General features: G+C 42.8%; 1 protein-coding gene across 1 annotated transcript in view; it reads left to right on the top strand.

Moving 5' to 3' along the window:
- The window catches only part of CNST (consortin, connexin sorting protein), a 251209-nt gene extending 223753 nt beyond the window's left edge, over positions 1-27456 (top strand). Inside the window, exons 10-11 of the mRNA XM_069234444.1 lie at positions 23042-23177; positions 24797-27456. Coding sequence (XP_069090545.1) covers positions 23042-23177; positions 24797-25002 — 342 coding nt within the window. The 3' untranslated portion in view covers positions 25003-27456. The remainder of the gene's footprint in view (positions 1-23041; positions 23178-24796) is intronic.
- Positions 27457-27987: the final 531 nt, after the last annotated feature.

The raw sequence follows: 27987 nt of genomic DNA, 5'->3' as shown, positions 1-27987 counted from the left end.
CAGAAATCTAATTTTGCTCTCATTACCAACACCTTGCTAAATATTTTACTTTTAACATTCAACTTTGAGAGAGGCCTACATTTTTTTGTAATCAAAAGCATATTTTCCGAGATTTGATACCATCACTCTTCTGACTTTCTTAACGACCTAGTGTGGGTGATTCCTCCAAATGGAATAACATTTATTCTGCCACGATGTTGCTTAATGTTTAGTAGAAACTCAGTTACTAGTCTACCACCTACCAGAGTTTTACACGTGTCTGAAGCCATTTCTGGTACCTCAGTTCCATCTAGAAGCTTTTTAAAATTATCTCTTTGTGTGGCCTCTCATTTTACTAAATCACTTGTCTGAAGTAGGTTTTTCAGATATAGTATAGAGGTTCCTATGATATTCTGGGAATAGATCATGAATGCCTGTTTAGTACTAACACAGCAGTTTTCCTATTTAGTACTAACACAACAGTATAACTGACAGGTCCTTTCAGGCTGAAAGCCTTGACCTCTAGTCTGGTGACCTCAAGCAACAGGTTTTTCCTTATACCACTCAACTTACCTACACATTTCCTTCTGATAATTACTGTCACAAAATTCCGTCCTACTCCTCTCCCACCTTATGTTTCATGATCGCTTTTATATAACATTATCAAGACTTATCTTACGCCTGAATACTGACCTGAGCCGCCACACTCTAGCACTGTCCACACTTCCCCCCTCAACCTACAGTTACTCCCAGATGAGTTATCAAAGTATCTCTCCTTTCTCATTGACACTCTGTACTCCCTGTTTAGAATTATATAATCAAAACTAGTGTACTGTCTATGTACAGTAGAATAGTATTTGAGCTCCCTTGGTGTCTGTCTCCATATGTTCACTAAATCTAAGCTGTGCACACCTTTGGACCTGGGGTATTGCATGTGTCTCTCTCCCAGCCCATTGTGATGGTGGACCAGTGTTCTTGTGTAACATAAAGATAGCACTCCTCATGCCCATACAATTCTGTTGCTCTGGAATAACAAACTTGAATAAGTACTTATCCTTCAATAATTTTGCACATGTGTTAATTTCAATATCTATGAGGTCTTTCTCCTCCAGGAATGCAGTTTGCATATCACAACACCTCAAGTTGAATGTTGCTCTACAAAGCATCTGATAATTGTTTCTGTCTTCAGACATGCCAAATCAATCAGGCTACTCTTCTCCGAATTAATGGAGATCAGGTTATTTTACAGCTCACTCTACATCCTCCTATACCTTACTCTCCTTATCTTCAGTCCTGCATACCTTACCATCATTACCCTCCCATACAGCTGTTGTGCAACACGTCAGAAGCCAGACAAAACAACAAATGTTCCCCATCCCAACCTAAAGCAATTGTATAGACATCCATTAATGACACTTGAGCAGTCCCTTTTCAGCTGTCATGACCTTACCCAGACCAACCCCTTAAACCCAACAAACAGAACATTGTTAAACAGGGGCATTAAATGTGCTGCCAGTGACTGAAGACAAGTATAAATACTGATGTAGCTAAGCTAGTCCCTCTCTGGACGGCCATAACTTCTAGGAGAAACAAGTCCCACCAGTATAATGCAGCCTTCAAATTCAGGCAGAGGAGTGATTTTGTACCGAAGTCCTATGATGCTATATCCTGAGTGGCTCATTTATGATCCTCGATCTTAGGATAACTAATGGACACCACTGTACTAAAGCATTCTCCTACTGGGTCATGTTCCTAACTAAAACATGGATAGCGCAAACAACACTTAAGGATATGCAAGCATTACTAAGAGTGAGCTAGTCCTCTTCACAACAGTCACTGAGCATCAAGAAATGATTTGAGCGACTTGACATTCAAAAAACTAGGTCAGCCAGTGTTTGAGCTTTTCATATAGGAGTGTCCCGTCCACTTAAACAAATATTGTGCCAACTATCTGCAGACTACCACTTTGAGTCAAAGCCTTTATGTCGGGCAAGTGCCTGTCCCCGAGCTGTGAAGTAGAAGGAGCAGCCGTCCAGTATTGCCTTGATCACACAGAATAAAATTATGTATTTCAACGCTTTTTAATATGGTCAAAACTCCTCGATTTCAGTAACTCAATAGTATATTTTGGGAGCAGCAGGATAATAGCATTCTCATTACTAATTGATACCATTTTCCTAGCTGCTTGTTAAATCTTATTCATGCCTCAATAGTTTAACAACTTTAATTGAATGTTGGTGGAGGAGCTACATAAGGCGGAAAGTAATTGGCACCCTAAATTTCCTTTCTTCCAAGTAGAAGTGATGAAAATAGTCTGTCAGAGATTCTGAGAGAGGAAATGAGCCTGAATGACTTGGCTGTTTTTTGGGTTGCAAAGGGAGCAGGATGATGAAGGTTTATGGATAACTGCGACTCTCCCTCCAGCATTTCACGTGCACATCTGTGGTGTATGTTGTATCCTTCTGGGGTGAGTATATTAAGGTTAGGGTGAGTCGTGATTGTTTGAAGAGTGCGTCCACGTTTTGTTAGACATCATGTCACCAATTTCTGGAGCATGGGGGACTGCTGTGTCAATTGATGTGCATTATGTAGGACTGTTTGATGATAATAGTGGTGTGTGTCTTAGTGAGTGGTATGAGGGTGAAGCATTTGGTGTTGGATGATGGTTAACAGTGCTTGCCTTTTCTGGTTGTGAATTTGGGTATGCTGCAGGATACAAATGCCTTAAATGAGGGACAGGGTTTCTGGCCCTAGGCTTTTCCTGGCCCGAACACCCCAAGGTAAATTATCCTCTTGCCTTTGGACTCCTGGATGGTGGGATTTCCTCTGCAGGATTATAAAGAATGTGCTGTGTTGCAGTGTTTGGCTAAATAAGCGTTTTAGGGGTCGGTTTATTTGCCCACCAGTCTTCTTGTGTGGTGATTATTGGGCTTTTGAGTGGCTGGTTTAATTTTTTTTTTTGGGTACCAGAGTTCGGGTGGATGCATGGGGATGTAGTAATTGGCTGACAGTATGCTGTGAGGGATCTGAGGGGCATCACCACTGAACCACACTGATGCTGTTTGGGTAGTGCTTTTATGAAAGGCATGGGAGAGCATTGTGCGTTCACACAGCATATTAAAAAAAGACCTGACCACTGCCCTGCACTTCGTCCCCCATGACCACAGTTTGCTAGAGATGAGCAGAACAAAGGGTTCAGTGGCCGAGAAGAAGCTGAATTTCTTTGCAGTAGGCGGACCACAAAGCACCAAGCTGCACTAGTCTGGGATGCATTAAACATGTACGTTAGGGAAAGAATGGCAGCACTACAGATAAGGTGTCGGGATGCAACTAGAATTTTCCTTAAACCCTGACTGAAATGGGCAAAGGAGACCATAAGCAAGCTAAACTGTCATCTGACCCAAAACGAAACCTAAGAATGCAGCCCGCGAACAACAATTAGCATGAGCATGTTTGTGGTAAGAACACAACATCAAATCACTTCTCCTTGGTCTGCTGAAAAGCCCAAAAACAACAGATGGGAAAATAAACTCCCTCACAATCTTAATGGGTCACATGAAGAAACAACTAGGTTCACAAAGCACTCGCATTGACCTGACAAACTGACGAATTCCAGATGTGCAAACAATGTCACAGCCAGAACTGAAAACCTGCTAAGATTAGAAAAAGTTGTTGAGGCTATCAAGCCTACAAATGCCGATTTAGAAGTGAGTTCTCAAAGAAATAACCTATGCTTCATGATAATTCCAGAGACCACAACAACAGAGAAAATGAAAGACTTTGTGGAGGCAATTTACACAGATCTCTTTGATAGATTTAGTTTTCCCACAGAATTCATTGTTGAGCATGCCTACCACTTTCTGACTCTGAGACCCTCGTCACCTTGAAGAATGACACAACTGGAACTTGACCTTGATGCCAACATGCACAAAGCCATAGAGCATATACCGTTATGGTTAATGTGGTGGCAGGGGTTAAAATTCACTGATACCTGGAAGGCGGGTTTGGGGTCAGTGTGGATAATTCACCCCAGCAGCTACCAAACATTACATTATAACATGAACACAGCATAATATTAACAGCAGATACCAATTTTGTACGACTAAGAGTTATCTCTAAAGAAGTAACCCATTCTGGAAATACCGGACTAAGATTGCAACAATTTACCTAAAATATTGAGAGGTCGAAATAATCCTTGGAAAGCCAGACAGATCCCTGCCTATTTAAATATCCATAACTTTGGCATTGCACTAATACGAGAGACCGACCTGACCAAATAGGTAACATTTTGTTTATAAATGGAGTGTGCACTGAAACTTCATCATTCTCTAATTACTCAAGGGAGTAGCGATATTTATATGGCAAGGAATAACATTCCACCATATTGGTTCACAAGAGGACTTGCACTGGTAATTCTGGAAGACACACATCACAGTAATAAATGTTTATGGCCCCTGACTTAGATCGTCCTTCCTATTTTTTAAGTGATTGGGCACAGTGTATTAGACTGACGCCCCTCATGATCATTTGGGCAGAGGATTTTAACATTACAATGGATCCTGGATGGGATAGGCAGGACACATCCCCATGACTCCCCTTAGCTGCAACAAAATCTTTAAATTATGGAATAAGGGACACTTGGTGAACTGCGATGGCCTAGGAGTCTGCTTATATAAGACTTCACTTGCCACTCTGTTCAGGCAGTGTTCTCAAGTATGAACTACTGACTAGGCAGTAGAGTTGTCCATGCAAGGTCTGTTGAGCTGGCATTTGACCATAACACTATTGGACCACTTCCTAATCAAATTGCAAATCATGGTGAGTGTAATGCAGCAAGCTAGTAATAGTCTTCCGTTGACAGTTTACTGGATTATTTTCAAAGAAGAACAGAGGAGCAATAGTAGATTGTTTTGAAACCTATGATGTCTGTTTGACTGGACAATCCGGTAGTGTGGGAAACATTCATGATGGTTATGACAGTAGCGTGTGTAGCTAAACAATCTATCTTTCTTAAAGACATAGGCAGCTGACTCCTTAAACTGAAAACTGGATTGAGAGACTTGTTAAGGTAGTATACTACAACATGGACACTGTGATGCTTGCTGAGTTCAACACTTCGTTCCAGGAATATTCTGATCTGGCAGAGCGAAAAATTAAACATTGTTGCAAGAAGTCTGACAGTCAGCCAGGTTATATGGGTAGAAAGAAAGTGCTAGCAGGTCCCTGGCTAGCCTATTTAGTTGCCCCTTAGTATCATCTACTATCACAGAAACAGAAATATCCATTGGTTATTGGGCATTCTGTACAGGTCGATTACTGCATGAATTTGAGAACTGCTATGCAGACCTCTGTTTTTCCTTCACAGCTGAATTGGACATGGAAATGCTAGATTACTTCAATATGATTGTACTGGTGTGGCGCACCAGCACACTGAGACAAACTCATTGTCCCATTATTGTGGAAGAAATCTGAGCTGCAGTTAAATACATCAGCTCAGTCTAGAGGTCTCCAAAGACTGCAGACACAATCTGCTATAGGTGTATGAGGACGCTGGGCATCCAGGTGTCCTACTTTCCCCGCTGAAAGAAGCCCTAATAAGTGCATTGATACAACTAGACAAACTCCCATCCAGATGTGAATCATGCTGGTCCCTATCACTAAAACATGCTGATATTTAGATATTAGCAAGTTATAGCTAAGAGACTGATCCCATTACTGACTGGGCTGATCCTACCACAAAACTCTGCCCTTTGTAGCAAGGTGATCCACTGCACACAATACACAAACATTATTCCTTCTATATATACCTATTTATATCTGAGGTGGAATTAGTGACGGTCTTTATGGACACAAAGGCTTTTGACAGGTTTGAATGACAACTTTCATCTCTTGCGCTTGAAAGACCAGGAAGCATCTTTGTCTTGGGTCAAAGTGTTATATGCCCACTAATGGATAGAAATAGAAATAGGATCCAAGCATGGCCAAGCATCATAGCCATGTGGACGTGATGCACGGGGCTCCACTGAATACTATGCAGATCTCTGACATTGCTGCGTCGCTTGATTCCTTCAAATCTGACGTCAACTTTCATTTGGTGTCCCCCCACCAGGCTGATATCGAGTCACTCGGAACTCACACTCTAGACCTGAAAACAAAACACTGAGACATGGAACAGTGTTTAAATCTGATTCAGCACTCCACTGAATCCCTTGAATCTCAATTACAAACAACTCTTCGCAAATGCAGAGACCTAGAAAATCGCTCCTGGCGAGAGAACGTTCGCTTGAGGGGTTTGGAGGAAGGAATCTAGGGCCCTGATTTGGAGGCCTATATAGTTGGCTTATTTTTTGACCTATTGGGTGACGATCATCCAGAAGTATGGCTGGGATGAGTACATAGAGTGGGCCCCCCACTCTCGGGAGGTGGAAAGAGGCCTAGAGACATCCTTGCTAAACCAAACTCTGTTAAAACTAAAGAACTGATCCTCAGACAGCTTGTAAGCAAGAAACAATTTTTTTTTCTCCAGGGGGCAACCTTTTCCAAGGCGTTCATCTGCAACATTAGCAAGACGCCTTCAAATTAAACCAATAACAGAAGCCCTGGGTTGTAATCACGTTAGATACTGCTGGACTTTTCCATTTTGGCATCACCTTTGAGTTCCCCAATAAGCAACACCACGAGATGTGAGGCTGCAGCTTCCCTATTGGGCCTCACTGTACCCGCATCCCCTGGCCCTGAAGGACATGGCGACGAGACCTCATCGGACCCCCTCGACAAAACTGCTAAAGGGATCATGGCTTTCACAAAGGAAAGGAAGATACAAGGGCAACAGATGAACTCCGGGTTACACTCCTTGGTATTCCTCTCTGTAATTGAAAACTATATGTTCTGAGATTTGAGGAGTCTTTTTTGCCACATGGTTTAAATTATTTTATCTCCTTTCCTTCCTTCTGTTTCGAAATCCTGGGGAGACCATGAGTATCCATGCTATGTTATTTGTTGGGGAGTCTCCCTTGTGTCAGTCCTGTTTGCCTTCACCATATCTAATGTCATGCAGCTTGATTTTCTCCCCTTAACAGGGCACTGGTCACTATGTGATAAATAGGTGTAATCTGTAGGGTGTTTTGGCAGGTTTGTGGGCATTACTCCTGCAAGTTTAAATTTCTGATAGACCTATTAGTTCCGTGAGAGTACAGACTCCCTAGTTCATATTGTTCATTTTTCCTATTTTTAGATTTGCTGCATGGCTGGAATTGTACATGGGGATGGGTGTGGAGTGGAAGAGTTGCTTGTTGGGAGGTGAGGAATCGATTGACTTCCCCTTCCGGTCCTCCCGAGTGAAGACATACAGAACGCATGCATATTAATACCCCTCTAAAGCACTTAACACCTTAACGTGGAATGTGAAGAAGCTAAACTCCCACACTAAACGTCACTAACTCTGAAAATAGATCCTTGACAGATGTCTTGTTTTCATAGCTCTTCAAAAAACTAATTTCAAACGAAGGGAGGACCATAGACTATGTCACAAATCATACCCCTTATATATAAATCATCTGATACCACTAAACACAACAGGGTTGCACTCCTCTTCCATACCTCGGCGAAATTCTGGGTCACAGACAGCTAATCACATAGAAGGGGAGGTTTCTGATGGTCAAGTAGCTTGCCCAAGGACCATCTCTGCACTTTTGCCGTGGTTTGCATCCCTAACTCGGGTCAATCTGAATTCCTCCTCTCTCTACTAGGTGGGTTCGCTGAGGGAGACAATGTATTGCTGGGTGATTTTAACCTCATATGGGACCCGAACCTAGATAGCACCCATCCCCACAGGTCGCAAACTTGTATATTTACTAAAACTACCAAATCAGCACTTCGCCAACTAGGCTTTTTGGATGCTTGGAGGGATCTTAATCCTGCCACTCGCGACTATTCCTTCTTTTTCGACTCCCATTAAACCTATTCTAGACTTCACCACATTTTCATTAGCCAACTCTTATGCCACAGTTTTAACTACCACTATACATCCCATTGCTGTCTTAGATCATGCCCCAATGGAAGTAGTGATGGACTGGCCAACCCCGAGCTCTACCCTCCGTAGATGTTTTTTTCCTAACATTCTTATGCATGACCAACAAACTCTGTAAAACAATTAGAGAATACTTGCATGAGTGGTGTTGCAAAAACCCTGCACTCATTCAACGACTTAGGACACCTTTAAAGTGTTTATCCGAGGGAAATGTATTTCTCTGATGACTACTCTTACCCAACCAAGGAACAGCAGCCTTCAGAAGCAGAACTTCTCCAAGCTGAAAGAGCCGATGAGGCCACACCCACTCTTACCCTTCAGAGGAAGGTTATGGCCCTAAGTGGATAGATCAAAACCATATATACCTGAAGGGCAGAATTGACCCTCCTGCACCTTTTAAATAAATAAATAGAACCTGTGAGCACAGCAACAAAATAGGTTCACCGTTAGTGCGACAGGTAAGAGCCAAGCAGGAAAAAGAATGCATATGTCAGATACAAATGGTTCCTGGTTTGCTCTATGCTCGGAGGTAGGAAAGGCTCTGGCCTTTTCAAACTTCTACAGACAACGTTATACCTCAGATCCTATGGATACTGAGGAACAGGCAGCTTACTTGGATGAAGTTACCCTACTACAGATTTCCCCGACCGATAATGAAATCTTAAGCAGCCCCAAAACAAGAGAAGAGGTACAAACTGCAGTAGAATCTCTCAAGCTTCGTAAAGTTCCTGGCCCTAACTGATTCAGTGCCAATTCTAAAAGACCTTCAGTTCGGATCTAGTCCTGCACTTGGCGGACCTATTTAAGCATATAGCAGACTCCATGATGTGAACCCCTCGATGGGAGAAGCCCTGAATTCTATTAAACCCCCCAACTCTGCGCATCTTATCAGCCGATTGCTCTACTTAACCTTGACGCGAAATTATACACTAAAATCTTGGCTACTAGGCTAGAGGACATTAGGCCAGAATTGATACACCCAGCTCAATCAGTCTTTATTAAAGAGAGACAGACCATGGCAACTTACGATGGGTGGTCCACTTGGTTTAGAAAGCTACTAAGAAGAATGTCCAGATCATTTTACTGGTGTTAGACGACGAGCAAGCCTTCAACGAAGTGGACTGGTCCTTCCTCTCTCAAACACTGCGCCAGTTTGGATTTGGGCACCGTTATATTGCTATGCTGCTGGCCAATTATGTATGCCTCCTTTCTAGAGTACTAGTAAATGGGACAGTTATTTTGATCTAACTAGGGTGATGCAACAGGGATGCCCACATTTCCCCTTTGCTCTTTTCTCTCAGTATCGAACCTCTAGCTGCAAAGATGCAGGCTACAACTTCTATCCATGGCCTTCTCTTTAGCTCAGTTGAACATAAAATCTCTTTGCAGATGATGTTGTCCCTTACTTCTCCCAAGTCATCCCTCCTAGTCTTACAGGCTGAACTCCAGCACTAGGAATCCGTAGCTGGGTTCTGTATTGATCTTCATAAATCTTTTTTGCTTAATTTAACAGTTTCACCAGGTAAAATGGCGGAGCTAGTGGCTGCCTTCCTCTTCCAGTGGGTGAAAAAAGAAATTACTTATTTAGGGATAAGGATCACCCCCCCCCATAGTGACCGACTTATATAAGGCGAACTACCTGCCCCTACTACGACAGTTAGATTTCAAGAGTTGGGTTGCCTTATATTTTAACTTGGCTTGGGCACATTAATGCATTTAAAATGATTGTGGTAACACGCATCCTATATCTCCTCCAAGGGCTCCCCATTGAGATGGATAGAGATTTCTTCTCTACTACCCGCTCGCTAACAACAAAGTTTATCTGGCAAATTTGCAGGTCCCAGCTTTCACATAAATTACTTACGCTCCCTAGAGCTGCCGTTGGTTTAGCGTTGCCGGACTTATTATCTTACTATAAAGCATCTCCGCTTCAAGTCATATCTGAGTGGTCCCTTATGGAATCTGACAAATACTGTCTCCATATGGAGAGGGGTAGTGGGCAGGACAATCTGAGATGTACTGTGGAAGCCCAAACCTTTAAGCACCCCGACTGCTACCATGTTAAAAGTTTGGGGTAGCGTAACTCGATCAAATTAACTGGTGACCTTTCTTTCTCCCTACGCACTATAATGCGGCCTTCCAGCCGGCTCTGATGCCCAGCTCTTCTGATTTCTGGCAAGAAGGCGGTTGCCTTACTATTTCAGATTTATTTCATGGCTGGGACATATTGACAGTTGATAATTGTTGCCGCAACTTTTAACTTACCCCCATCAGAAGTTTAGCATTTCACTCAACTGAAGCACTTAGTACCACAACCAGCTATGAGTTTAGCTGCCGCCAGGGAGCTGCTCCCTATAGAGCAATTTGTGCGATCAACGGGAACAACTTTCTTCACTCCTGGTATCCACCACTTGCAACACAACTCCCCACCACATCCCATTCTGGGAACTTCTATTAATGCTAAGCAGTGGCGTACACCACCTCTACATTTAACCGCTTACTGGATCTTACAGAGGCACATTATAAAGTGCTCTATGACTGGTATCTGCATCCGGCAAAACTGCAGAAAATATTCCCAAACTCATCAGATCGCTGCTGGAGAGTTTGTGGGTTATTGAGCGACTTTCAACATAATTGATGGGACTGCCCAAAAATACGACCCTACTGGGTCAAAATTCTAGCCCAATTAAAAAAAAAAAAGTCCTGATATCCGATCCATGCACCTCAGAATTTGCCCTTCTAGGTCTTCGTGACCCATCCCTTAAACATCAAACGCAGGGAAACCGCTCTATTTTTTAGCTCTGCTTGGGAGCTGCTAAGAAGGCCTTAGCCTCTGCCTGGAAGAAAACCTAGGCCCCCTCCATGTCGCAGTGGCATGCTCGCCTCTGGTAGGTTCTCACGATGGAGCACATGATGGCATTCTGACAAGACACCCTGTAAGAGTTTTGACTATATTTGGGGACACCCCGTACAATTTATTTCACAGGGTTTCCCGATTTTGTCCTGCCCCACTCCACCTCTTCCAGATACAGCGACTCCCCATCTTCTATCTTTCCTGCACCATATCTTTTTCTATCATGACTGCCCCCTATGACCGCCAATGCGAGACCCTTACCGAAGCCACTCATCTCAAATGATCCACCCATGCATGTCGCAGTATTTTTGCTTTTTCATCAAAATATGACTGTGATTTTCTTGTTTTGAAATTGATCCTACTATTAGCTTTCTGATTTTACTGATAGCCCTATGTGATACTGACAATGTCATGCTTTAATCTGCACCTTTAAAAATCAATAAAGAGAGTTTGATTAAAAATATATATATATATAATGTGGGACAAAGCAGGTGTACCCTCTAGCACCATTGTTATTTGCCACTGCACCTTTATCTCGTACACTCTACCCACATTACGTGTTTTATATGGACTAGGCTTCAGCGAGTGTAGATAATTATGATTGATATATACAGATGTTGACTTATGGTCCATCAAAAACCCAAACTACGCCTCATGTTCCATTATCCAAGAACTTATCCAGTACATAGGATTGTCCAGTACAAATAAAAAACAGCTTACTTAAATGTGTACCTATGACTATCATTAAGCAGAAGAACTCAAAATGAAATACAGATATTTCCCTGGTTTCTGGAAGGGTTACAGTCAGTCAGCTTTCAAGCACAGGACAAATAGCTTATTTTAAGTTGTAATTAGCAAGTCGAACAGGGAGCGGGGTGTAGGTTTGGATGCAAAGCCAAAACGAGCAAAGCAGCAGGTCACCCAGCACGGCAGATACCTAACTTTCCCCATAAAACTCTGCTCAGGTTCAGCATTTTACTTTTTTACTTTGGATCTTGTAGTAGGTCCTTACATTTGTCTATGTCAAAGTAACACTCCTTTAAAATGGAAGGGCTCAGAGATGGAGTGACTTAATTTCACTGCAGTTATAATGTCCTCATCAAAAAATCAACAGATAAAGTAGTCCAGAAACCAGGCTCAAAACATCGAGCCTCGTATGTTTCTAGTAGTTTACCGGTGCTGTGTAGGCGGGCGAAACACCGGAAAAGGCATGAGGTATGCATGCCTTTCACAAATTAAAGCAAGCAGATTTTAAAGAACAATCCCAGAACCAATGAAAGAGACTGACGTGACCTGGGCGTGGTTTGAAACCCAAAGAGAGATTACTTTATGGACGGAGCGCTTTGCGCTCGCCCATAAAAAGACCCTACTGGTGCTGCTTTTAGGTTTGCTCCTACCTCTGTGTCTGTTCATGCCATACTTAATTTCAGTCTTTCAAGCTGAAATAACATGAACAAAATGAGGTTGCTGAAATTCCTTTCAATGGAAATCTTCTATGTACATTTACCACAGGAAGTAGTATCCATCAGCATAAGCTAGGTTGTGCAGAGGCCACATATTGACTGCTCTGAAAAGTTTGAAAGTCCACAACAGAGCATGTGGCTAGAGAAATTCTTAATGACGTTACTGCTTTGAAATATGGGAAGTTGCATACTGATGTGTTAAGGCCACAGGCAAGCTTACAAGATTAGTTACACAAAATTGTCTGTGGTGGGTACTGTGCGTTTTTTTGTGTACTTCTAATCATCATAGATAATGTGTTCTCCTTGGCATATATTTTAAGGTGAAGCAACTCCATAGACAGACTTCCAGGACTTAGTTTATTTTTTGGGGGAGGGGCGCGGGGGCAGGGGGTTGGGTGAAAATAATCTTGGTAATATACAAATGTGCTGTACTCTGTTTGATGCAGTGGGGGGGACTACAAGACCCAGCGTTCCTTGCAGTTGAAGGAGTTGTGTAGTGAAGCTGCCTGACGCTACATAAGGTGCTTGGATACCCTGCTGCAGGTGAAGTGCCCATTCAAAGCCCGGGAGAGGCCAGGCTTCCCCTTTCGCATTGTGACCAAGTACCATCCTGAGTAAAAGGAAAACTGATCCCCCCTCTCTTCCCTCCCCCGACGACCATGGTAAGAAACAAAGCTTCCTGTCCCGTTTTGTACATCTTTGTAGCCCATGCCGTGGGTGCCTTGAATGATGTAATAGCTAACACAAAACAAAGGTTCTCTAATGCACCTCACTCCCAAAATTGACCTGCAGACTCATGTTGGTAAATGCTGAGGTTCAGCATGAGGTCTTATTCTTGCCACCTGCCTCACTAACTATTGAGGAAATATTCTCCTTAATTGAGCAACTGTTTTAAGTTGAATTTCCATGCCAACACTTGTAATGCCTCTATAATGATCACCCCTCATTGGCTCGGTGGTAATGTTCTCACTAGAATCGCTGTACAGAGAGGCTAGGTTAGTGGACACTGGATATTCCATCATATAATGCAGTTGGGCTAATGCATAGCTCTTGTACAGTCTCTTATCATTCTTATGACCTCAGTCTCTCTTATCGGCCAATGCCAGCTGATTCACCCTCTTTTCAGTTATGCAGGCATGCTCTAACCTGCCTGTCGCCCTTCAGGCAATCCAAGACATAGAGACGAAGTTAAGAAGCAAAGTGTAGACTATTATATAGCTATCCAAAATAGGATAGTTGCTATTAGTGATACGCCTGGAAGGATCTGCGCTTATCCAGCACCACTAAGCATCAGCACTTATTATTTCAAGTTGTCAAAAATCACCCTATTTTAGAAGGGACGGTTGTGCACCTTGCTTCCCCCCACCCCCTCAGATGTCTGGTAAAAGCACTTTAGCATCACCTATGGTTCTTCCTCAAACTGCTCAGATCACACTAGACAGTATAGTAAATACATGTTTTTTTAACATAATGAAATTTACCAAAGCAATGTGGAATAACTCCCCGGGAAAGCTCAAAGCCCAAATGGATTACCCTTCGATCTCTTCAAGCATAATTTAGACGTGTGAGGTCCGTTTGTAACAAATGTTTGGAATGCTACTAGTAACAGTACTATTCAGAATTTCAGGACAGAATCCATCATTGTCCCAGTCTATTAAAAAGACAGTTGGAATGACCCTTGTTATTGCCAGATTTTTCTCATCTGCTCTCTGGCAAAAGCACCACGTGGAATAATTCTCGAAAGACTTATGTCTAGTGTTTCAGCCAACAGTATCCTTGCTGAAACTCAGTATGGTTTTGTAAGGCAGTGCCTCTTTTTGCATGATCACTCACATTGTTTTGGACTGATGCACTGTTTTTTCGACTCAGAGTGTGCACTGAGGCCTGCTAACCAGACCTCCTAACCAGACCTGGTTTGAGTATTCTAACCCCTTACAAAATATGTTAAATTAGCTACACCCAATTGCATAAGCTGACTTACTCCTATGTCCCTAGCTAATGGTACCAATGGTCCCCAAGCATATAAGTTAGAGAGCCCCTGTTGCTACAGCACTGGTTGTGCGACCCTGTGTGTGACAAAGTACATAATGGCTCCCAGCCTGCTACTGCAGCCTGGAGGAGCAGTTCTAAAATTGCTAGTTCGTAATTGACATTTAAAATAATTGCAAGGCCCCATTTCCCTTAACGATGTATGCAAGGCTCCCCTGAGAAAGGCCTATAGACCTAAGGCATAGAGCTTATATTGTTACGTACGACATGTACCTTCAGTGCGTCTTAACAGTAGAACTTCCAAATTGTCATTTTGCTGTGGAAAAGTAAGTAGCCCCACTGGTTAACACAGAGTTGCCGGCTGATCCCTCAGTCTGGCTAACTTCTAAATGGGGCTACTGAGAAGGGTACCTCAAGGTATCAAATTATTCATGGCATTAAACCAGACGTGATGTCCAAGTCAAATTCAATGTCACTTTTAAAGGCAGGCAACATTTAGGAAGCTGCCACTCTGTAGCCCAATTTTTCCCATAGCCTTGCACAGTTGTTGGCCACCAGACAGCCTTCTACCCTCCTGGGGAAGTAGTATGAATGACTACCAGGCTCAGGAATAATAATGGTCTGATACAGAGGAAGGTGTTATCTCTCCCTTGCAGTGGGTGTTGACCCAAAAGGCAAGCTTCAAAGAGGGATGCAGCTTTTTGTGGGTAAATGGCGATCATGGTCATGTAGGGCTGGGCCTTTATTAAGGTAGACAGGGTGGTGGCGGGACCAAAGGGAGGAAGCCAGTGGCCAACACGTTTTTTCCATGGGCATGTAGTCCACAGGTAGCCACAACTCTAGGGTGGGCTACCAAGCTCTTGACATCAAAGGAAGGGTTCAGACATCCTGAGAGAATAGGCAGTATAACGCCCTCTGGGATTGCTAGATACCACACTTAGCCTGAGAAATTTCACAGGGTGGAAGGGATCCTGGTAGCCAATTTGCTAGTGACAACATCATCCTCCCAGGGCACTTTCTAGGCCTCAATATGGTAGCCCTGGAACCCTGAACTTCATATCAGAGCAGAACTGGAGAAGGGACCGAATAAGGACTTGCCCTGCTGACCTCTGGATCAAGCTAGAGAGCCTACACTGACTGCTGGACTGCACCTGCTGCACCTTGGACTAACAAAAAGGGGACTATACCTGTGGCTCCTGGCTCGTGGAAAAGTCGCTCCTGAGCCCCAGACCAAAGAAGCGACTCAAAGGGTCAGTCAGCTGACCCCCCTGGACCCAGGGCCACCAGAGTTGAAGTAGTCCATTCTGGCCGATCACTAGATACATTCTTTGAATCACTGCTGACCTCAACTGGGAAACCCAAGAGGCAGATCCTTACCAGCCGAAAGTTGCACCTAAGTCTGCTGGACCCTGTGTTGTCTGAGTCCAGGTCCGTTGCCCAAGATGGATACCAGCCTTCACCAAAGGATAACGCTGGATCTCCTGTGTATTGAGAATGGTAGCCCAGAAGCAGCTGACCTGCTAACTCAGAGTATTTTGAGAGATACTGACCCCTGTGGCCCAAGGTGCCCCACCTTCTCTGTGGATCAAGGAATAACCGCAAGGACAACACCCTTGACCGCATTGCTCCCAGAGCATCTTTCAGCATCCTACATCCCCAGCATCAGAAACTCTCCATTGAAGTCTATGACGATCTTGATGTAAAGTGTGGAACTAGACTTGATACTGCTTAGGTGGCCAGGTAACTATACAAATACTTTTTAGTGCCCACCCCTCCCCCCCACCCCCCAACCCCCCAACCTACTCCCTGTAGCCAAACACAACTCTTTAAATGTTTTCAAGTTTCTAAACTTTACAGATGATAGTGCTTGTTTGCACTTTGGACTAAAAAGCTGAGATATGTATTGTACTTAAAAATCTATATCTCTTGGAACCCTTCAGTGGATTTTGCTTATCTTGGTGTCTAAAAATTCATTAAAATATAATGCATTTGTGTTTTGCGATTCAGTATTTTGAAGGGGCGCGTTGAGGGCTTCCCTTCATAATACCGAATTGAAAAAGTATGCACAAATGTTTTGTGACCCAAATATAGTTGCAAAACAATCACAATGTACCACTAATTGAAAGTTGGCAGTAACCCATTTGAAAACGGGAAGGGACCCCAAAGGGATCGCTTCTCCTTTGAGTATGGTAGAGAAAATTAATTTTTGATAGCAGGCAGTGTTTCCATGGGCACTGCCTACTCTTTAAAAAAATAAAATAAAAAAAAAAAAAAATAAACTTGAAAGTTTCATTTTGTTTCTTTTTAAAACATCCCATTTTCCTTTATGGAAAAAAAAAGTTTAATTTAGAAGCAGTCACAGACATGGTTGTCGGCTGACCCCAGCGAGTCACCATCCCTGTGATGGCTGCAATTCCTAATGGGTCGCAAATTGCTACCTACCTCATTAGAATTTATGAGATAGACCTGTTTGCGACCCACTAGAAATCACAAATGGAACTCAAGAGTTTCATTCATTAGAAATTAAGATTTCCTAATTGCGATTTGCAGGAAATCACAGTTAGGAAATCGCTATTTCTAATCTTCGTACATGTGGCCAATGGTGAGGGGGTTACGTTAGGTAATTTGAATATAGAATGTAGATTGGCATAACAAAACAAGGGTGATCTGCCTGATTCGAATAGGGTGAAGACCTTATTTTGAACTACGTTTTGAGTTTGGATAATTGGAAAATAAACCATATTGATATTGACATTTGAGGGTCAGACATGCAGTACAGGAATATACAGGTGATTGTAGTGTCTTGTGGAGCCATATTACAGTAGTTAGCCCAGGAACAGATAAATAAACTGACTATGGGTTCTGTGTACATAATTTACAGGACTCGAATATTTAATGTGCCTGCTGATTGCTGAGTCTGACATAAAGGTGAGAAGCTGACTTAGGCTTGCTGGAATACCAGATTTGAAAAGAAGCATTGGCTAACCGAGGAAGGTTGCTATCTAGTCCATTTTGAGACTAAACTTAACGTTCTTCATAGTGTTTACTTTATTAAGTCTAAACTACACACAATGCGGGTGATGCTGAATCCGACCTCCCACAGGGTGTAGAAGCGACGTGAGGACTTATACAGTCATGCTTTGATGAAATCCATCCTTTCTGGGACACGTCTAACACAGAATTATATGCCATTTCGGAAGTGAAAATAATAGCGCCCCATGTGGCAGTGTTGGGGGTGGGTGGTACTCTTAAACCCCCCAGCACAGATTAACCTAGTGAGACTGATGCTTGCTCCTTGCGATGCCAGGGAATGAGGAGCCCTGATTGGTAAACATGGAGTTGGTGAGAGTTGTGAACTAGTGCATAGCCATGAAAAAGACTGTATACGAGGCTACTAGGAGTCTAAAGAAGTTTGAAAAGATATGGTCACCCTCCCTTTCCACGGTACCTCTGTGTATATTGCCTTTTGCAATTTCCTGTGGCTGCAAATCCTCCGACAGCCTAACTTGCCTCCTTTAGGCCCTTCCCCAAAGCAGTTCATACCAGCCTTTCAGCGAGCCTGCCCACTCTTGGATTAGGAGACGAAACGTCTGTGACTACAGCAGTACTAGTCTAGGCCGTACCCTTTAAAAAAGTTAACCCCAAACAGACCACCTGAAATGAACTTTTCTTCTCGTGTCAATTGACCTGGCTGCGCCTGCCCCTTGCTGTGGCGGCATGTATTATTAGGGAGATCCTTGGCCTGCATCTCTATGACCAGCAATATCAAACAAAAATTATCAGGAAATGGAGGGACACATGTTGAATATTTCAGCCGCCTCACACAAGAGAATGTTTTACCCCTGGCAGTGCGCAGACGGGTCGGCATGCCAGAAGCGTTGTTTCTTCATGTTTCTTTCTATCCGTTTCCGGTGCCCCACGCATTAAGGAAAGCAGTGACCTTCTCCCATGGCTCCTTTATGCCAAATTGACAATCACTGTTAACCAGCCTCCGCCTCGTGCCTCCCCTTTTTCCCCCAGGCCCCAGCACCCACTGCCAAACAAATCTGTAAATTAGTAGAAGTGAAGTGGAGAGACATACACGCCTTGACTGTGTATGACAATCGGGATATTTTAATTCTTCTTGTTGCAATGTAATCCACCTTTAAATTGACCTTGTTCTTTTCCTCGTGACTCACTAGGGCAACACCTACTTCCGAAAGCAGAATCGTGCTTCTGGAGTGGGATCCCTATAGGGTTTGTGCATCTGGAAAAAACGAGTTGTGGCGGCTGTCTGCTTGAATTCTTGTTCACCATTCACGCCCGTGAGAGGGACTTTTGTTGCGGGCATTGTACCAAGTATTTTAACTTTAGTGTAGGTTCAATAATTTAAATTGCTTTCAGTGATATTTTGGTGGCTCAGGGTTGTTGTGGAAAATGATGTGCTCTCGAGCGGTATAGGTAAGAAATCGTTTCGCGTTTTAGTTGATTTCAGTATATGGCGTTTTACGCCCGTATTCACCCTAACAGAGATTAACATATGTTTTTTATGGAACACCAAACGCAACGCCTGCAGTGGGGGTTGTCTTCAAACACCAGCTTCTCAGTTAAAAGTGTAAAACTTTGCAGGAAAACTGGTCTGCCTCTACTGTGAAATCAAGATCTATTTAGGTCAGTTTGTTTTCCTATTACTGTGCCCCCTTACCCTTTGCATTTTAGACACGTAAAGGTCCTTCAGAGCAGATGCATAGGCACATAGCTGACAAAAATTGCTAATGCCGATAGGATTAGAGGAATAACACCGGAAGGATCTTTCATTGTGGTCAATGTTCATACGATATTAATGGACCTGAGCTTAACATTGCATCCATAGTGCTGCTTTTATTGCATGTGCATTGCATATGTGCATTGCTCTGTATGACTTGTGCAGATTTCATGTAGGCCATCACTGGCAGCATAATACAGAGGCCTCATCTGTTTCCTGAACGTTATTGGGGTTTGAAAGGCACTCTAATACCAGTATTATGGTCTTGCATTGCCTTGTTTTTTTAGTCTTTCCTGATTGGTTAAAGACTGTAGTGCGCATGAGTGTGCATGCTTGAATCGTGGTCATGTGGAAGTGTTTGATGTTTTTGTGAGATTCGTAGTAGTGCTCACAGTCATATGTACTGAGCTTTTAAATGTGGATTCTTCATTGAAGAAGAGTGTGAAGGAGATGTGGCTCTTTCTGGAACATGTTTGAACATAGTTAGTGGCATCAGTCAGTTTTTTTCCAATGCTGTAGGTGTAGCTAAACTCTTCGTGGATGTGATGGAGGTGGTAAAGGTGAAGTTCCAGTTAGAATGGAAAGCGTTGTTAAGTTGGTGGAAACCTTGGACTTTTATTATCCATTGAATTAGGTTTTGAGATTATCCAGGAAGAGGAAAAGGCCCTATATCTGCCTCATGTCTAAATGTTAGCGTCCGTATGAGAAGATATTTGCAGGAAGTCAGATGAACTGAATACGGAGTACATCAGACGGAAAAAAGAACGCCTGATGTAAAGACATCATTAGGCAATTGAGTAGAAATCTGATCTCCTATGAAGTTCTGTGCAATGGTTACAAGTCTTTCTGGGATAAGAGTAAGTTTTGGTATCTGAGTGAGGGCCAAATCCCAGCACCCTTCATCCATCATCTTTTTTTAGGTCTGCCTAACAGCGCAGCTCTCTGGTTGAGAAAGACCTATTGTGGGACTGCCAGCCAGGAACATACAGGGGTTGGTGCCTTTCCATTACTCACCAGTGATTTTTCTTTACTGTCATTAGTCTGCTTCTTAATTGTCCGAGTTTGTCAATTTTGTGTTTGTCACGCCCATGGAGCGCATCTTCTTTTCCATTTCTTTGTCGCTGGCCACTGTCCTTCCACCACTTGCTTTTCAAGCACCACTGTTGTGTTTTTTTTTGTTGTTTTTTTTTGTGTGATCTCCTCCAGGAGAGTGCATGTGTTTTCCAGCTGTCTCCCTCATGTGCGTTTCTCTCCCTGTACTCTGGTTTGCTCTCTGTTGCTTCTCCCTCCGCTCTCAATATTGTGCTCTCTTTCGTACCAGACTTTCTGCTGGAAGTTGTAATTTCTTTTCACATAGGCCAGTCCATCACTTTTATGCTCAGCCACATCCCTCCAAGGAAGAGGAGCAACTCCGCCAGCTGGACACAAAAAGAGCATTGTTGTGGCCATGCCCCACCTCCGCTAAATGTGGCATCCGTGTTTTTGCCTCCCTGGGGGTGGAGAGGGGTGATTACCACCAAACTGCCCACCTGGACACCACGGAATTAAACTATATATATATATATATATATCTATATATAGATATATATATAGATATATAGATATATAGATATAGATATAGATATAGATATAGATATATATATCTATATAGATATACAGGGAGTGCAGAATTATTAGGCAAATGAGTATTTTGACCACATCATCCTCTTTATGCATGTTGTCTTACTCCAAGCTGTATAGGCTCGAAAGCCTACTACCAATTAAGCATATTAGGTGATGTGCATCTCTGTAATGAGAAGGGGTGTGGTCTAATGACATCAACACCCTATATCAGGTGTGCATAATTATTAGGCAACTTCCTTTCCTTTGGCAAAATGGGTCAAAAGAAGGACTTGACAGGCTCAGAAAAGTCAAAAATAGTGAGATATCTTGCAGAGGGATGCAGCACTCTTAAAATTGCAAAGCTTCTGAAGCGTGATCATCGAACAATCAAGCGTTTCATTCAAAATAGTCAACAGGGTCGCAAGAAGCGTGTGGAAAAACCAAGGCGCAAAATAACTGCCCATGAACTGAGAAAAGTCAAGCGTGCAGCTGCCACGATGCCACTTGGCACCAGTTTGGCCATATTTCAGAGCTGCAACATCACTGGAGTGCCCAAAAGCACAAGGTGTGCAATACTCAGAGACATGGCCAAGGTAAGAAAGGCTGAAAGACGACCACCACTGAACAAGACACACAAGCTGAAACGTCAAGACTGGGCCAAGAAATATCTCAAGACTGATTTTTCTAAGGTTTTATGGACTGATGAAATGAGAGAGTCTTGATTGGCCAGATGGATGGGCCCGTGGCTGGATTGGTAAAGGGCAGAGAGCTCCAGTCCGACTCAGACGCCAGCAAGGTGGAGGTGGAGTACTGGTTTGGGCTGGTATCATCAAAGATGAGCTTGTGGGGCCTTTTCGGGTTGAGGATGGAGTCAAGCTCAACTCCCAGTCCTACTGCCAGTTCCTGGAAGACACCTTCTTCAAGCAGTGGTACAGGAAGAAGTCTGCATCCTTCAAGAAAAACATGATTTTCATGCAGGACAATTTCTCCATCACACGCGTCCAAGTACTCCACAGCGTGGCTGGCAAGAAAGGGTATAAAAGAAGGAAATCTAATGACATGGCCTCCTTGTTCACCTGATCTGAACCCCATTGAGAACCTGTGGTCCATCATCAAATGTGAGATTTACAAGGAGGGAAAACAGTACACCTCTCTGAACAGTGTCTGGGAGGCTGTGGTTGCTGCTGCACGCAATGTTGATGGTGAACAGATCAAAACACTGACAGAATCCATGGATGGCAGGCTTTTGAGTGTCCTTGCAAAGAAAGGTGGCTATATTGGTCACTGATTTGTTTTTGTTTTGTTTTTGAATGTCAGAAATGTATATTTGTGAATGTTGAGATGTTATATTGGTTTCACTGGTAATAATAAATAATTGAAATGGGTATATATTTTTTTTGTTAAGTTGCCTAATAATTATGCACAGTGATAGTCACCTGCACACACAGATATCCCCCTAACATAGCTAAAACTAAAAACAAACTAAAAACTACTTCCAAAAATATTCTGCTTTGATATTAATGAGTTTTTTGGGTTCATTGAGAACATGGTTGTTGTTCAATAATAAAATTAATCCTCAAAAATACAACTTGCCTAATAATTCTGCACTCCCTGTATATAGATATATAGATAGATAGATATATAGATATATATAGATATAGGGCTGCCCACCATAAATAAATATGCTGATAGTCTTTCTTAATTGTAAGAAAAACTGACTTTTGACCTCTATCTGTGAACACAGGGCAAATGTGACATAAGAGCAAGATTTAAAGCCATCTTCTATTGCCCCTCCACTTTTCAACTGAACAGAACACCTGTTCAGTGTCAACTCCTACCTGATCAAATAAGACTGTCGAGTGGATTTTTAGAGCCTTGCAAAAGCAACGTGAAGATAATATTTTGGCAAACTGGCCTTCTTCATTTTCATGGGTCTATAGAGGTACCACCTCTAAATTACTAATTAGCCACAGGTTATACTTAGAATTACTTCTTCTAATTCTAGACCTTCAGTGCTAAATGTGCCCTTTGTCTGATGACAGGCAGCACTTTCATGAAGATAATGAGGTTGGCACCCCTCCCTTTAGTGAAAACTATTCTGTAATTGCCACATTGATTAAAGCTCTGCTTTATTTACTCCCTGGCTTTCACCACACAATATGCAATGACAAACCCATGTACCAGTAGTCCCGGAGTGGTGTTGAAACTGACTTGCTAATAGATCACAGAAACACGTTAATGTATTTTAATGTTAACTCGCCAGTTATTTACTCATGCAGAATTGCACTCATTTCCGGTGATCTCGTAATTTCTTGTGGAGAGCTTCATCTTCCAGATTGCTTCATCCAGTAATGTTTATAACTCATCATTGCTCCCAACAGATCGCCCCTGCAGAGGGACTCGTATCCATACTCAAAAAGCAAAATGAAAGTGAGGGGAAGAAGCTCGCGCAGATGCAGCAGAAGCAGGCCAAGAGGAGGGTGAGGTTCCAGGAAATGGATGATGCTTTGGATCAAGGTTAGTTCAAAAAATTTCAACGTTGTCATTTACCTCCTACTACTTTGACTGCTTTCCATTCTCCTTTTAGACTCCTTTTCACGTAAACTCTTTATGGCTTGTTTTCTTCATGACAAAAGTCTTGTCAAGCGTGTACCAGGTTGTCAACTGGAGCCTGCCAATTTCAATAAAAATGGCGGCTTGTCACACCCTCAGTTTGAAAAAATATCTCACGATAACCCATTTGGCAAATATATTTAATCACTGAAGGCTTGTGGATTAAAGGAGACATTTTTCTTCTCTGCCTGCAACAAGTGAGGTTTAGCAAAAAGTCTTAAATAAAAGTGTGTGTGTGCGTGTGTGGGTGTGCTTGTTTGTGAGGGTTCCTTGTGGGACCTCTGTAGTACACAATGGGGGTCATTACGACAGTGGCGGGCGGGCGGCTGTAACTGCCGTGCGGCCACCAATGCGGGCCCACTCCCGCGGCCCCCATTACGACATTCCCGCTGGGCCGGCTGGCGCAAACCAAGTTTGCGCCCGCCGGCCCAGCGGGGATGAGGCCACAACATAGGAGCCGGCTCCTAATGGAGCCGGCGGTGTTGCGGCCGTGCGACGGGTGCAGTTGCACCCATCGCGTTTTTCACAGTCTGCTATGCAGACAGTGAAAAGCTGGCCGGGGCCCCTGCACTGCCCATGCCATTGGCATGGGCAGTGCAGGGGCCCCCAGGGACCCCAGGACACCCCTTACCGCCAGCCTCTTCCTGGCGGTGCAAACCGCCAGAAACAGGCTGGTGGTAGGGGTGTCATAATCCCCAGGGCAGCGCTGCTCGCAGCGCTGCCCTGGCGGATTATCACCGCCGGGGCTAAAATGGCGGGAAACCGCCGTCCCCGGCGGTGCGACCGCAGCGCTACCGCCGCGGTCGTAATAAGGGCCTCCGTACCGCCAGCCTGTTGGCGGTACGGACGCCACATTACCCAATGTTTGCTTGACGAATGTGACCATTGAAATGTGTTTGGAAAAAAAATAGAATATTTTGTTAGACAACCTGTTTTGCAATCTAATGTGTATCTTTTGAAAAGCCAGTATTCAATAAATAATTAGCATAGAAGACCAACTAAGTTTGTACTGTACTGTACAAGTGGAGTGGTCACTAGAGAAATCAATGGGCGTCATACCCTGGAATTGACATGAAAGCTAGTACGGCTGTAGGGGTGTAGTACCTATTGGCACTATGTAGTAGATTATCAAGCCGGTCGAGATAGGGCTGCTTCCAACTCTATCACTTCTTACCGGCATATACATTAGGATGTAGTCCACACCTCAGCAGTGACTCCCAAAAGCTTCTATTCTGATTGTACTTCTGCCCACAAAATTCTTCAGTCCTTTGCTCCATGTCCAACTTATAAGAACACCACATTAGATGACATAGTGGCTCCTAATTTGAAGATTTTAGAGAGAAAACCAACTGGCGATGACCTGTAAAACTAGGAAACATCGTCCAGAGAGATAAGGCCAAGATTTGAACACTGTGTAGGTTTAAAACAGATTACCTTTTGCCTCTCGAGGCTTTAACTGTTACAAAATGTTCGAGTTGAAAAGTTCTTCGGATCGTGATCTGATATTATTTACTTTTTTGCAGAGGATCTTGGAGGCGGTTCTTGCTTTGTACTGATATTGCTGTGTGCAGCCACAGTCTTCCTCAGCATAGGAGGAACTGCGCTATATTGCACCTTTGGCTATGTGGAGTCTCCTGTGTGCACGGACTTTGCAGACAACATGGACTTCTACTATTCTCGGTTGCTCCAAGGAATGGAAGAGCTCAAACACTGGTTTCCCTTCTCATAACCGATATTAGGAAAGAATGCTCCTTGTAACCGTTACCCAACCCTTGCCGGAGAAAGTGAAACCTGATTGGCAGTACTCCAGCTCTGTCAGGATCACAACTGATGGTTGAAACTCTGAGACAATGAACCTCTTGCTTCACAACACCGTTTCCAAGAAGGGTCTTGGCAACAAATTCTGAATGTGTTCAGGTACTTACAATCAGCACTCAGTGTGGTGTTGAAAAATGATGTTACGGATCCCCAAAGACAGACTATTCATCTTTTACTAAGTGAGACTGATTTACCTCTGACTACTGTAAACAGTTTCTGGCTACTTGAATGAACACTTTCGAATTGCAGCTACGCAAAGCCACAGCTCATTATCTTGCAATAAGTCTGTGTGTTGTGGACATTGTCTTCTTTAGTTTTTAATTTGTCTTAACCTTGTTTTATGTTATTTTTTATTGTTCTCAAAGTGCTGCAATGTCGAATTTTAAACAAATGATTAACTGTAAATGAACTACCACTGCAATTTGGAAGCTAATGGGCGAGACCCATGATTGGGTTGTATATAACCTGGCTGATATGCTTTAAATAACATATTAACAAGCTTTAGAAAATTGTGTCTACGGGGGAGACACAAGAGTCAGTGAACTGGGAGTAGAAACTAAGGTGTCCAGGTAGGTATAGAGTGCGCTGAGGTAACTCCTCTAAAACAAATACGAAAGTCTTAAACTTGTTAATCTGTTAAAATATCCCTCATTTAGCACTTTATGCAGTAGGAAATGGGGCGAATTCTTGCTTTCACGTTGTTAATTATTTAGCTCTTAATTTCCTGGGTTACCTTACTGAACTATGTGTCCAACATAATATTGACAAACCCTCATTTCTTGGGTTACCTTACTGAACTATGTGTCCATCATAATATTGACAAAATGTCACAAACTAAGGCCGCCTGCCCTATTAAGCACCCAGCACCATATTATTGCCCACTTGAACACATTCTAGTCTGTTTTCCTGAATTTCGTTTAAGTCCCTTGAAGGCAGTAGTGTTACAGGCTGAGGGACACGCTTCGACTAAGAATCCATTTTGATGGACGGCCTTATGGCTTCTTGGTTGTGCTGAGCACTGTTTTGTAGTACACCCATGTTTTGACCTCGTTTCGTGAAAACCAGACGAGTTTGAGGGCTCTCGTGGGTGTGTGTGCTTGAGTCACAGCCGGTGAAGGATATGAAAAAGATTGACGGGAGTGCCCATGCTGTGAAAGACTGATGCCCCTGTAGTGCTGTGTGACCTTGTCTAGCAGGATGTAGTTTATTTCGTCCAGTTTACCAAGGCATAGTTGGAGAGTCAAACTTAATCATGAGTGGGGAAAAATCTATCTGCTGCTCATTTTGACTGACACGTGTAATTTCTGCATCTAACAGTGATGCCAGGGTGAACGCCATGCCTGTGGCCAGGTTTAGAGTAGTTTCGTTCCAAAGAAAATTGGGGAGCGCATTAACTAGCCCGTGGCAAAAAAAAAAACCGACTTGTTTAACTCTGTATGATATGCTAAGCTGGCCGGTTCCAGCGTTCGAAGCAATCGAAATCCTCGGTAAGTAAAACCCACGCCATCAAATGCATTTAAAAAAGAGCAGAGACCCGGGGGAAACTCAGGCACTCTGCTGGACTTGGAATCTATTTTCTTGAATATGTGATTCACATCACCATATCATTCATGGTGGTAACTCATAATCTAGAATGATTTAAAACACATGCAAGATACTCGTGTGTGCCCCATGTTCTGATCGCTAATATGTCAAACGTTTGTCTGAAACGTTATTTTAAGAGGAAAAACATAATCTCGTAGGCATTTCCTTGATTTTTGTGTCAATATAGATGGGGCTCGCTAGTGTATGCTAATAAGGCACTACAGAATAGAAATTGACAAAAATACTCCGCCTATTTTATGTTACTGACTGGTTCAGTACATCCTATTTCAGCTTATTTATTTAAGTTACATTAATTTGGAACTGACAACTTAGATATTTGTGTAAATCAGTGGTTTGTTCCTTTGCATGAGTCATGTATTTTTAATAGCTGTATTTATAATTGCTGTGTAGTTGTTGTACACTTTGGTTTCTGTAGTTCTGAGTTCGGCGTTTTAAACAAATTGTTTATTTTATAAGACATATGTTTTAAACTAAATGATATTTTTTTGCCTGTCACCAAATGAAAATATGATTCGTCTGATCATTTCGACATTTGAATCTTCATCAGGAATAATATGTAAAGCTATTTATTAAATAATGTAACAAATATTAATGTCATGGGCCTTGTAAAATTAAGCTCACTTTGTCAAAAAACATTTTAAAGATGCCATTCTGTACATTTAAAAATAATTATAAAAAGGTAATTTTAACACCAACTGTTCAAATAGCTTTTGTTGAACTATTTTCCACTCGTTTTTCTTAATATAAAGTATTTTACTAGAGTTGTTTATAGATTTCATCACTTTTATCAGAAATGTTTCAACTTGTTTGAGTTTTGTTCTGTGACTGTTCATATTTGGATTCAAAAATGCTGAATGCCCTGACATAATTTCACAGAGCAGTTCTAAACATTCCTACCCTTCGATATGTATTGTCAATTTTTCCTCGACCATCATTGTAAAGAAGCAGGTTCTCACTGTTAAAATGCCCAGTTTGCTTGCTTGTGCCCATCTGTTTTTTAGGACGGCTGTAAGTGTACCTAGTGAACTCTCACTCTCTCGGAGCATCAGTTCTAAATGGATTAGAACTCTAACTGCCAGGGCCCAGGTTTGTTCCCCTCTGTCTCCTGAGCATGAGAGTTCCAAACATTTTTGGTACCCCCAATCTTCCCAAACCCTAATGGGGTTTTATGTGTATTCAGAGGGCCCATTGCCAATAAACTGGGTGTAGTGCATTTTAGATATTTGGAAAGCATCGGCAAGTAAACTCCCAGTTAAAGGTGCCACTGATTTTGGCTGTACTGAATTTGATA

This window comes from Pleurodeles waltl, chromosome 5 (genome assembly GCF_031143425.1).
Source record: "Pleurodeles waltl isolate 20211129_DDA chromosome 5, aPleWal1.hap1.20221129, whole genome shotgun sequence".
Taxonomy (NCBI): Eukaryota; Metazoa; Chordata; class Amphibia; order Caudata; family Salamandridae; genus Pleurodeles; species Pleurodeles waltl.
The sequence above is the reverse complement of the archived record's forward strand: the minus strand, read 5'-3'. Positions and strand labels throughout refer to the sequence as shown.